Source organism: Mastomys coucha, unplaced genomic scaffold, assembly GCF_008632895.1.
Source record: "Mastomys coucha isolate ucsf_1 unplaced genomic scaffold, UCSF_Mcou_1 pScaffold19, whole genome shotgun sequence".
In the NCBI taxonomy this organism is placed as follows: Eukaryota; Metazoa; Chordata; class Mammalia; order Rodentia; family Muridae; genus Mastomys; species Mastomys coucha.
Window position 1 is genome coordinate 11,050,042 of NW_022196901.1, and position 13,427 is coordinate 11,063,468.

The 13,427-nt window shown below is 36.4% G+C and overlaps 1 protein-coding gene across 6 annotated transcripts in view; it reads left to right on the top strand.

The window, feature by feature from the left end:
- Cacna2d1 (calcium voltage-gated channel auxiliary subunit alpha2delta 1) overlaps positions 1-13,427 on the top strand; it is a 451,116-nt gene that overhangs the window by 420,495 nt on the left and 17,194 nt on the right. For all 6 annotated transcript variants that reach the window (XM_031380027.1, XM_031380030.1, XM_031380032.1 and 3 more), the window contains 10 exons: positions 1,670-1,767; positions 5,122-5,209; positions 6,344-6,406; positions 7,050-7,153; positions 8,003-8,089; positions 9,260-9,327; positions 9,713-9,751; positions 10,187-10,258; positions 11,371-11,523; positions 11,618-11,670. In XM_031380027.1, coding sequence (XP_031235887.1) covers positions 1,670-1,767; positions 5,122-5,209; positions 6,344-6,406; positions 7,050-7,153; positions 8,003-8,089; positions 9,260-9,327; positions 9,713-9,751; positions 10,187-10,258; positions 11,371-11,523; positions 11,618-11,670 — 825 coding nt within the window. The remainder of the gene's footprint in view (positions 1-1,669; positions 1,768-5,121; positions 5,210-6,343; positions 6,407-7,049; positions 7,154-8,002; positions 8,090-9,259; positions 9,328-9,712; positions 9,752-10,186; positions 10,259-11,370; positions 11,524-11,617; positions 11,671-13,427) is intronic.

Genomic DNA, 13,427 nt, shown 5'->3' on the forward strand with positions numbered 1-13,427 from the left:
GCAGAGACTCACATTAACCCATTGGTTTAGAGTTCAACCAATCAGGCCAGGCTTCCTAACCAGAAAGTCCCAAGGATCCACCTGTCTTCTCTCCGAGTCATCATACCTGATATTACTATGTTGATTCTGGAAAGCAGGATCTTCATGCTTTTCTTATGATGAATTACTACATGAATTACCTACAATTCTAATGTGTTTTATGTTGCTACGATAAAACAACATACCCAGAAGCAACTCAGAGAAGGAAGAGGGTTGTTTTGCTTATACTTTTACATGATAATCCATCTTTGAGAGAAGTCAGAACAAAAGCTCATGAAGGACCCTAAAGACAGAGACTGATGCAGAGGCCATGGAGTTGGGCCCCTCCTGGCTTGCTTTCTGTGGCTTCCTTTCTGAGCAGCTGGCTTGCTCAGCTGGCTTCCTTATATAACCCAGTACCACCTCTCCAGGAGTGGCACTGCTCATGAGGACTGGGCCCTTCCATGTTTATCTTTACTGAAGAGAATGCACTTCAGACCATTTAATAGAGGTACTGCCTCAGTTGAAGTTTCCTCTTCCCAGGTGACTCTGCTTCGTGTCAAGTTGGCAAAAATTAACAAGCACAATTGACCCCTGTTACTTTGAAACAAATTTGTGATTATTAAACCATAACATTCCCTTTATTGTTTGTCCTTAAGATCTCATATTAACATAACAATATAAAACATAGTATAATTTTAAAAGTTACATTGCCTTTATGGTTTTTGGTCGAAGATCTCTGTGAAACTTCAAAGTCTCTTAACTGTGGACTCGTATAAAATCAAAACCCAAATCTCTTTATTAGTTTAAGAAAGATGATTCAGAATACAATTACAGCAAAAGAGGAAACAACATCTAGGAGTGTAAATTAAATGCTGTAGTCCAATGTTTATCATCTAGGACTCATTTAAGATAGTCTGGGCTTCAAAGGGCTTAGGTACCCCCACTGCTCCTCTGGCTCTGCCACCCACAGCATACACATATTATCTGGTAGGCTCAGGCCAACTCCACCTTACACTGTCTTTTGCAGTCATCCTATGGTCATGGCATCTCTAATGTACTATAGTTCCTACTGTAACTATGGCCAAGTTCAACTACATAGCAAATTCCAGGGCTATATAATAAGACTGTGTCTCAAAAACACCACAAAATAAAACAAAGAAGCCAGCATCCCTCTCTTTTCTAACAGCCTATTCTGAGGACATATTTTCTTAATATTCCTCAAAATAAGTCAATAATTTAAGGTATTTGTAAATGTGTAAAACATTCTCATGTTGTTTTAATATTAAAATACTGATTGTTGGGCAAAAGTATGTTAATATATAATCAGCTTATTAGTATTCTAATGAATAAATATTTTAAATGTATCTTAATTATTGAATGAAATTTATAAAAGCCACATTTATCATGATACTTTAGTAAGTACATCTGTACTAAGCACCCACTCTCCAAAGGGTAGGCAGTGAATACAGTAGTATTTTTGTAGTCTCAGCATTTGCTAATAGTGGACTGTTATATTTTAGATATAGGAAAATGGGGTAATAAAATCAATTGTTTGCAAGCCATACATCCAATAAATGATGTTTCAGTGAACTATAAAGTTGTAAGGTTTTGATTTTAATAAAAAAAAAATTCAAATCGTGTTTTTCAGGGAATACTGCAATGATCTTAAACCTTCAGATAATAACACTGAATTTCTTTTGAATTTCAATGAATTTATTGATAGGAAAACTCCAAACAACCCTTCCTGTAAGTATACACGTATTTGTGCTACTTGACTCTGTGCTTATGTCTGAAGTGGTCAGTTTGCTACATCTCATCAAGCCTCAGGGTGCTCACATCAGCTACATCTGATCAAGTCTCAGGGCGCTCACATCAGCTCCATCTGATCAAGTTTCAGGGCGTTCACATCAGCTACATCTGATCAAGTCTCAGGGCGCTCACATCAGCTACATCTGATCAAGTCTCAGGGCGCTCACATCAGCTACATCTGATCAAGTCTCAGGGCGCTCACATCAGCTACATCTGATCAAGTCTCAGGGTGCTCACATCAGCTACATCTGATCAAGCCTCAGGGCGCTCACGTCAGCTTACTAGTGGGTTCTTTGTTTTGTTTTGTTTTGTTTTTCAACTGCATGAATTTTAATGGTAATATGCAACAAATTGGTCCTTAACTTTTTATATTAAAGCAATATTATTGAAGGTAGTTAAATGGTGTGCTCACCCTAGCTCCTCTCACATTCAGAAAATTTTGTTTTAAAAATTGGTGAGTTTCATGGCAGTGAATACACTTGCTATGTGGAAAAAAATAGGGCTTGCTCTTTGAATGTGTTATATCTTCAAATTTATGTTTTCATATAGTTAGAATACAAACAGTAACCATCTATTCGTTTTCTTCCTATATGACTTAGTTTGATGACAATCAACTTTGTCTAAAAAATATACTTCTGTAGTTGCATTCCTCATGAAATAAATCTGATAGATGAAGACAGTTTTAAAAATTAATTTTAATTATCAGAATTGTCTCTTGAATAAATCTGCACCATTATTTCTTTAAGACTTTGCTCAGATACCTAGGTTCTGGGCTTTTAAGCATATGAGAATCAAAAAATTTACATCCTAAAAATTGCTTCTACGAATTCAAAATTTAGATATAATTCAAGTGATAAATAAGAGAAAGCAAATGCATATCGCATTTTACCCCAATAAGTAGAATTTGAAAAAAATGAAGAAATAGAGGAGGCACACACTTCCTCCTTTTTTCTTTTCTTTTCCCTTTTTAAAAAGCCATTGTTTCTATTAGGAAAGGCTAAACAAAGCACTTCTATCAGTTATCAAAGCCAGAAAGCCACCTTTCTTTTTAAATTTTTTTATTGGTTATTTTACTTATTTACATTTCAAATGTTATCCCCCTTCCCAGCTTCCCCTCCAAAAACCCTCTATCCCATTCCCCCTGACCCCTGCTTCTATGAGGGTGCTCACCCACCCACTCCCACCTCACTGCCCTAGTGTTCCCCTATGGTGGGACACTGAACCTTTACAGGACCAAGAGCCTTACCTCTCATTGTTGCCAGATAAGGCCATCCTCTGCTATATATGCAACTGGAGCTATGGGTCTCTCCATGTGTATTGTTTTGTTGGTTGTTGGTTTAGACCCTGGGAGCTCTGGTGGGGGTGTGGTCTGGTTGGTTGATATGTTGTTCTTCTGATGGGAATGCAAACCCCTTCAGCTCCTTTAGTCCTCCCTTAACTCCTCCATTGGGGTCCCCATGCTCAGTCTGATGGTTGATTGCAAGTACCCACATCTGTATTGGTCAGGCTCTGGCAGAGCCTCTCAGTAGACAGGTATATCAGGCGCCTGTTAGCAAGCACTTCTTGGCATCAGCAGTAATGTCTGGGTTTACTGTCTGCATTTGGGATGGACTGTTGCACCAACTTAAATTTATGTTGGAAAACTAGCTGACCCTTTCCATCTCACCTCTGCCCCTTACATAAGTTAGATAAATATTAGTGAAGACCATATAGTCCTCATTTGAATTAGATAGCTTTTATCTGGAATGTAAGAAGAAAGTACCTTTAGGTTGTCTCAGAGTTTCATGCCCTGAGAGCAGACAAACCACGAGAGGCAAGAGGAATAAGATATGCTCTGTGATCTTGGGTCCTCATTTCCTATTCCCTCTGTGGACAAGCATGTTCTTCAGTTATTCCAGAAATGGCAGGTGAAAGCTGGTGCTCTTGAACTGATATCACTGCATTCAAAACCCTGTTTTATGATGGTGCTGGTATAGGACAATTCTATCCCTTTGCCTTGCTCCAAAACACACTCAAAAATTGACATTTATAGGAGTTTTTTGAAAAGTCCAGTTTATGCTCTGAAAATATGTTCCACTGTGCATTGTGAAAGAGAGAAAGGACCTTCTCCTTATTTAGAAAAGGTGAAAGTAGACAGGGACTTTTTTGTTTTATGTTTTTACTTGATAATTTCATTTAATAATCCTATTTATATGAGAGTATAAGTTTATTGCATATATATTCAAATATATACATATATATGCATATATGTACACATATACATATATACATATATACATATGAGTATTTAATATGTGTTTTTATGTGTATATATGTATATATATATATATATATATATATATATATATATATATATATGGTGTGGAACCACATATTAAGTTCCATAACCAAACACAACACAGAAAATGGAAAGTCATTTCTTTGTTTCCTAAAATATCACACAGCAGATGTCTTTTTGAATTTTTATCTATTTATTTTTAATTTAAGATTTTCTCCAGACTTTCATCCTTGAGCGCTTTCCTCCCTTCCCTTTGTTCAATGCCTCCTACCCTACTCCCCATCAAGTTCATTACCTCTTATTTTCAATTGTTACTGCCACATATATGGCTGTATATATATATATCTTATCTTTATATATATACATATATATCTTAAATATCTGTCTTCACATGTGTATACATATGTATGTATGTGTATATATATATATAGATTTATATATATACACAGACACATATACACATATATACAAACACAGTCACACACACAACCTCCTGCCTCCTGTGTCCAGTTAGTTTTGTTCATATGAATATGGGCTGATGACAAAGAATTGAATATCCTATCAGGGCCTTATCCTTGGAGATGACCGATTGTCTCTTTCTCAGCGGTCACTATTTACCAGTATATCTTCATGAGTGGGGCCATGTAAAGTTTCCCCTCCCTGTGTGGCATAGCAACTGTTAGTGTCACTATGCACGCACGTCTTGGTTATGCAACATTATTGGTCAGTTTTCATAGGCACTGCTTCCTTGTCAGATGTCAATGTCTAGAAGTCAGATGTCTTTTGATAAAACATTTTCTCTTAGTAGTGACTGGCTTCTGTAATACTAATTCATTCGTGTCCCCAATATGTAAGACAAAATAAATGATTTAAAAATACAACATTTAAATGAAATATTGTTGACTATCTACTGAACTAGTTTTGAAAATAGTAAATATATTTGTTTCATTATTAATTGGAATTAAAAACCTACTTGAGTTTAATTAAAGGAATTATTTTTTTTTCTGTGTTAGGCAATACAGATTTGATTAATAGAATCTTGCTGGATGCAGGTTTTACAAATGAACTTGTCCAAAATTATTGGAGTAAGCAGAAAAATATGTAAGTATTTGTTGTAGTTAATAAAAGTGTATATTTTGCTTTTCTGTTTCACATCTCCCTGGGAAACTTTTGGATAATGCCTCTCATAAATTCAGTTAGTTATTTAGCTTTAGAAATGGTTCCTCAGGAAATCATTCTTACAACTGTTGATAAGTTGCATTTTCAATTGCAAGTGTAACCCAGTAGTAAGTAATATTGACCATTTGCGAGTGTTACATGTTAACATGGCTAAAGCATTTTAAATAGACATGTGCATATATATGGTATATGTGTTTGCTACTGACTGTTTACTCGGCTTTCTCACACATGCTGTATTGGCTACTCAAGAAGTGGAGAGTTCCTCAAGGTGGTTCTCATTCATCATCTCTTCGGCACTCATTTCCCAGTCAGCCACTTGATGCTAGGTGGCCCTTCTCCTCATGTCTCTGCCTCTTCTTTATAATCAAGGCCTTAAAATGCCATTTTTCAGAAGTTACAAAGCAAGTTTTGCGCCATTAGTGCTTCCCAGTCCTGTTCCTAGTACTAAGTCTATCACCCCTAAGAGGCATCCCCGCCCCAGGCCTGGTTCTTAAGTGTACTTGTAATGAAAGTAAAGATGGAGCTCGAAGACGATGTCTTCATCGTCTGGTACATGTCTCTAAGTCCAGCACTTAGAAAGTGAGGTAGAGGCTGCTGCACATGTTTAACTGTCATATGCATAGGCCAGATCCTGTCTCAGTGAGGTGGGGAAGGGGACAGTTCTCAAACATGAACTTCAAAACCACTCATAGGCAGACCCTTTAAGAAACTTGTACTGGAGACTGGACTTCCTGTAATTTCTTTCCCTTTCTCTTATCCAGTTCTCACAGGCAAACACCAGACACCTTTACTAACTTCCCCTCATACATACTTTTCTCTACACACTGAAGTCCTCTGTATTCCCTCCTGACTACTAGTCAGCCATCAAAGGACAACCCCATCCTTCCTTCTCTAAAATGACTCTTAAATATGTTAACAGTGGGAGTTTGATTTCATAGGTTACTAACTTACCTTCGTGTGTGTGTATGTTAATGTGTAATTTTGTATTACAAGCACCTAGCTTAGCATGGTACAGCTTATTTTTTCAAATGTCCTCCTTTTATCTTCCACTTTCAGCAAAGGAGTGAAGGCACGCTTTGTGGTGACAGATGGTGGGATTACAAGAGTTTATCCCAAAGAGTAAGTTCACATAACATCTGTAAAAATAAGTTCATCGCAACAGCCTGTGCCAAGGCTCTGGATTTTGCCATGTAAGGAAGCTACTCTTTGGGAAAACCGATCACTGTTAGTATATTAAATTGCAGTATTGTTTAAAATGTTTATATTAATAAAATATTCCATTTGCCCGAAAAATATTATTATAGGATGTTTCAATGGCAGTTGCTTGTCATCTTTGTATATATCCATTACAAAATGTGAGAGAGCTTGAAAGAGATGTTCCACTTTGTAGATGGAATCCAACTGGTTAGATGAGCATAATGGTGCAGCATCAGTCTAGTGCATCCTTGATTGCATTGTTCATCCATGCCTCATATCTCTCGCTATTTTAGGAACATTTCCTTTAGGGGGCTGAATGGGTACCAAAGCTCATTAATATTAATTATCTGACTTATCATAGTTTCTTGACTGGGAGTCAGCTTTTTCTTGTTCTTATTAGGCTGATGTATTGCTTAGTAATGAATATCAGTTACACTGTCCATACCTGACTTCCTTAGATATACCTGAATAGGAGACAGGTCTGTAGAGCTGAATTTCCACGAAAGGAATTCCGATTATCATGCACCTTAAGGAATATAAATGATGAAAGCCATTTCCTCCCTAGGGCTGGAGAAAATTGGCAAGAGAACCCGGAAACCTATGAGGACAGCTTCTACAAACGGAGCCTAGATAATGATAACTACGTTTTCACCGCACCCTACTTTAACAGTGAGTGTTCCTGGGAATTCAGCCTTCTCAAGTCCTTTTATGTGTTAAATGATTTTTTTTTCTAGTTTCTAACCCTTCAAATCAATATATTTTGTTAACTGCCTGGAGCAATCATCATTAAGTTATATAATATGTACAAGAGACTGGAAAAAAAAAAACAGAAAAGAAACACCCATTCAGTTAAAGAAATAGAACTCATGCACAGCAGGGTCGTCTAGCAATGCAGAGAAACATGTCTAGCAGGCGTGCTGGGTAAGGAGAAACATATGGGGCTAATCCCGCATATTTCAACTGCTACCTTCAAACATGGCTAATGAATGAAATTGGTTGCTTTATAGTGATGGATTGCATCTTATCTGTATTCGTTGTGTAATTTGCTATCTATAAAAATGAATAGCCCATCTTTTAAATAATTTATATAGTTCCCCCATAGGGGGCTTTTTAGTTCAACCCTTCACTATCTATATACATAGCTATTTTATTACTTCCATTTTAAAAATGAGAAAACCAAAATTCTTAAGGTTTCAGAGTTGTATCCACAGACACATATCTCATGTCAGGCAAGGCCTCTTTTGTGAGTGTATGATCATTGTTCCTTCCATTTCACTCCAGCAGCCTCCCCAACAGTTTGAAAATATTACACAACCGTAATTGAACATACATCCATTATAGTATGAAAGTAGATGAAATCAAGTAGAATTGGTCCTGTCCATAAACAAATAAAGTCAATTCATGATTATGCAAATTTTCTTAGTATATTCAGGAGGAAAAAAGGGAGCTGACACCTTTGTAAAAGCAGGATGCTTCACTCGTGACTCATCTAGATTAGCTTCTTTCCTTTTTTCTTAGAAAGTGGACCTGGTGCATATGAATCTGGAATTATGGTAAGCAAAGCTGTAGAGCTGTATATCCAAGGAAAACTTCTTAAGCCCGCAGGTAAGCACCTACATTGTGTGTACATGTGTGCAAGCTTAAACAAACATTACATTTCATCATAAACTGGAGATATTTATTGGGAAGATCAAAATTTAAAATCTGGAATTGTTCCAAGAATGATAATCCTGTCAGTCTCTCCTATTTTGAAACACATGAAATATTTGTGCCAATGCTGTACATATTTATAACCATTTAAACATGAAATTATTTTGACATATCTGTATACTATACTACTCTGTAGCTGCTGAAAAGAATTAGGGCTGGAATTGTGTAAAATGTTCAAGTATCTGGAAAAAAAAATTAAATCAACCAAGCGAATAAAAACATTGACCAGTACAAATGAGAACTAGAAATGAACTGTAGTGAATGGATACAATAAAATAAAGTCTAGCACAGTGTAGATTTTCATCATATGACTCAGTATTGTTTTTGCTGGTATGTTTAGAGAGACTAGATGGAAGAGAGGAAGTTGATTGTCTGCTCCTAGGAACAATGTTGCTGTGCCAGTGGTTCAGCCACTAAGAACCACGTTGTTTACTACCTCATTCACCTTTCCCTGGATTTCTTGTTCTCTCAGCTGCTCATTCTCCCCCTCTCTCCCAATATCTCACCTATCCACTCTTTCAACAAATGTTGGACTTGTAGGATCAGAGTAAACTTTTATATGTACTGCTCAAATGAGTTCATACTTTTAAGATCAGCAGTCACATTATTTTTAGGTAATACTATTAATTAAGTGGACAACCAGGTGGCGACTATTTAAATTTTTTTCTTCTAATGTAAAATATTGTTTATGTCAGTGGTCTTCAACCATCCTAGGGCTGCAACCCTTAATACGGCTCCTCATGTTGTTCTGAAACCAACCGTAAAATTACATGCATTGCTACTTCATAGATGTAGTTTTGCTATTGTTATGAACTGTAATGTACATTTTTTTGGAAATAGAGTTTTGCCAAGGGGTCAAGACTTACAGATTGAGAGCCACTTGTTTATGGCTTAATTTAAAGACTACTAGTACTGTTTCTTAATGACTCCAAAAACTGAGCATCTGTTAAAAACATTATACTGAATGCAAGTTTATTGGCTAGTTTATAACTTGTGTGAACTGTTACGTTGAAAAAATACTATTATAGCAATTGGGACTTCAAATTAATTTACATTATTTTTCAGTTGTGGGAATTAAAATTGATGTAAACTCCTGGATAGAAAATTTTACCAAAACTTCAATCAGGGATCCGGTAAGATTTTTTTCAAATTTATTAAAATATGATTAATAGTCTCATTCACATAAGTAAATATGATCCTTGTGTAGGGGCAAAGTAAATTTCCACTACACTTAAATAAAAATAGGAATTCCTATCTTCAATGTTTGCTTTTTCCTAGGCAACGGCACGGAAACTGTTTTAGCTTGACAACTTGAAATGCTCATTCAGATACATATTGATAGATATTTTCTGGTTTTAAAATGGAACTAGTATCTTTTTTCTTATAAATTGTGATTATGTAATCTTATTTAGATTAGCTAACGTTATTCCAGGCTGATGCATTATAAGAAGGTAGCTATTAAATGTAACTAGTTTTGAAATATGAAATGATTTTATTATTTATTTATTTATTTTTTAGTGTGCTGGCCCAGTTTGTGACTGCAAAAGAAACAGTGATGTAAGAAACTTTTTAAAATTCATTTGACTATAATGTATTTTTTTTCTCTTGGTTGCTGAATAATAGACATGTCAAAGATTAAAACGATCCAGGAAATTTGTTTTTATCTAATGCTAATAAATTCTATAGAAAACTGATTTATATGGATACTTTCAATGATTCATCAGAAAATATTTATATCCTGAGGGAGGGAGAAGAGCCATGTTCATGTGGATGATAATCTGGTTAGTGTTGGTGGACCCCTTTTTGAATACCTTCAACTTTTTTGATTCTTCAGGAAGTTTCTGAACAAAGCATCCTACAGGTCTCAAAAGCAGTCTCATTGGGGAAATGAGCTCAAGGCTGATGACAGGCTTTCAAATTATCTGTGTTCTCAGGGAAAATGGCGGAGCAGCATGCCGACCGTCCTAAACACCTGTTGCTTCCTTTTCATAGGTAATGGACTGTGTCATTCTAGATGATGGCGGATTTCTTTTGATGGCCAATCACGATGATTACACTAATCAGGTATGAAGTGCAGTTTCCAAAGTGACTTTCTATGATGCAAATTGAAAAAACCCTTAGGATTTTTAGAAACCGTTGAGTTGTTTCATTTTCATCACAAAGTAGATCTTCAGGAGATGAAAATAATGTCAACCAAGGTACTCTAAATAGTAAACCTAGCTCTCCTTTGGTAATTGACTTTACTTTTAGGTAACAGGAGTTACCATTAAGCAGGTAGTTAAGGATTCTAAAGTAAAATGATCTTGCCTTCATTCTTTCAACAATTCAGAAACTTGTTATTAAACATTTCAGAAAATTGTTAAAAATATAGTAAGTTTAGTAATGTCTTAAGCTCTTATGTGGTCAGATGCAATTTCTAGACCTAAACATGCAATTTGGTCATAAGAAGCTATGGATTCTGGCTCTATATCTCTAGTTTTTCTGTTTATGCAAAGAGCTCCTAGCACTAGCCCTCTTTCTGACTAAGAATAGCTTTTCTGCCAAAGCTAAGAGTTTATGATTGTCCCTCCTTCAGAGGCTCCCAGTTCAGGGCACAGATCACCGGGCGAGTTTTCAGTCTTATCCAAGCTCACGTAGAGTATTCTTCTCTTCTGAGGATGTTTACTATTGAAAGCTATGAGGTACAAGATGTTTTATACATGGTTATTACTAAAAGTCAAGCCATTTAAAGTATCGACCATCTCAGTTACTTTGTTTTGTATGGTAAGAGAGCCAAAATGTACCTTTTGTTGATTTCTGGCATACAATTAAACATTATTAACTATTGTTATCTCTTGGCATTTTTACTCAAGGAACTGAAACCATTTCCTTCATTTCCTGTTTCTCACCCCATTCTCTTCACCCAGGGACATCTAATCGTGACCTTCTTGTGCTTAGTAGTGTGTTAGGTGTCCATTCCTCCCACAAACATAAGTCTGCAGTAGAGCTCCTGAATAAGAAGAGTCCCTAATTTAATCTTGAGCATTGGCAGAGGCAGGTTGTCATTTACTTAACTTTACAAACTGGTTTTCCATTTCAGTTTTTTATATTGTAGGTTTTTTTCCCCACTGTATAGTTCAGGTATTGAGGTCATTTTAAAATTGAAAGTACCAAATAAATATCTCCTTCTTTTCCAGATTGGACGTTTTTTTGGAGAGATTGACCCGAGTATGATGAGACACCTGGTTAATATATCACTTTATGCATTCAATAAATCCTATGACTACCAGTCAGTGTGTGATCCAGGGGCAGCACCAAAGCAAGGGGCAGGCCACCGCTCAGCATATGTGGTCAGTAGAACCTGCAGTCAAGCCTCTATAAGGACACTTCCACTAATATAGACAAAGATAATGAAATCTCAATATATATTTTTGTATTTCATAGCCATCAATTGCAGACATACTGCAGATTGGCTGGTGGGCCACTGCTGCCGCCTGGTAAGTCAAGCGTTTGTTTTCTTATAAAGGAAAGAAAAAGAATCATTAAAATATCTATTTTTTGACAGGTGAGTTATGTTATGGGTATTGTTTCCTTCCTTTCCTGTGAACATGTTAGAAATATTAGTTATTTCTAAATGATCATGTTAAGCATACTTTTCTCCTTTTTAATATGAAAAAACTGATCAGTTCAAGAAAATGTCACCTTCTTCAGGGACGTTTTAAGTTACATTTGTTCCTGGTGATTTCTTATGTGTATGGAATGCATTCTGATTCCACCATCTTTTATTTCCCTTCCACCCCTATGGGCCTATCCCCCTCCCTATAAATCACTTAGCCATCTTACCGTCACTTTGTTTGTGGTCCACTGAGTTCACGAAGGCCATCTGAGAGCTCATAGGTATGGAACTATCTAGTAGTACCTGATGAGCTTGCCAGCGGGTACACATCTGAAGGGAATGACACTCCTTCTCCCATGACCCATCTGCAACCAATACTTTAGTATGCATGAGTGGGACCTCAAGACCCCTCCTCTAACCTGACTAGTTTCCAGCAGGTCCATTCTTTTGCAGGCCATGTGTAGGCACCACAGGTACTGTGAGTTTGTGTTTGCCATGACTATGCCAGGCCCAAGAGACAGCACCTTGTAGAACTTCTCTCTGTTTTCCAGCTGTTAGATTCTTTAAGTCCCCTCTTCCATGGTATTCCTAAACTCAAGAGAGGGTAAATAAGTAGCCTGTGCAGCCCCTTGAGTGCTCAGCAATCACTATAATTCTTGGTAAAGAGGAGTAGCAACTCTGATTATGGCTGAGAACAACAGTTGTCTGTGAATATAAACACAGGTGCCTAGAAGAGTTTGCCCTCATGTGAATGTAGCTACACAACAATAAGAAACTCTCCCCAGGGTTTAATATCTTCTCTGAACTTGGGTTTTTGACTAGATTACTTTGTGATCCAGCTAGAACTCTCAATTTGTGTCTTTGAATATTACAATTAATCCTTAAATTCTAAGAGTATTCATCTATAAAACATGACAATTATCTTTAATATGCAAATAAGGTATCCATTTTCATCCAATTCAAAACATGGCAATTAAATTTTCTACCTTTTACCATTAATGCAATATTGGCAAGGTGTCAGAAGCCTCATATTGAAGTGACAATATGTCACTTCATCCTGTGGATGGCTCTCTCCATCCCCATCATCCACCATTCCCTTCCACCTGTGAAGTTCAAACAAAACCTGCTGAGACACTACAAGAGTGTGGAAATAACACTCTGATCACCCAAGTCACTCAGCCTCATCCTGGTGTAGGATCCCCTCTCTCCTTACTTCTCCCTCTGCTTGTTTCCTTAGTGCCCTGTCATTTTTACTGAAATAACAAAAATATTCCAATTTTTAAAAATCCCATTTTTTAAAAAAAAATTTATTTGACAATATGATAGTGCTATTTATATGTTAATATAAGTAGATATTCCTATAATCCTGGAATATTTGCCTTTGTTCCATTTTTCTGGCCAGAATCTCTCTGTTATTGCCCCTTAACTAAATTCAGTTCCAGGATATTATGTACTAAAACTTGGTTCAATTACCATTTACTAGAAAACTAGAATATGTTATATTTCTCAATATAACTTTAGGTATGCCACATTATAGATTAAGCTCAAGCCTGAAGTTCAGAGAGTAATTTTTGTTTGTATATTTTTATTGTATCCTGGAGTTTTAATAACTAAGATAAAAAGAAAATTGAGGATATG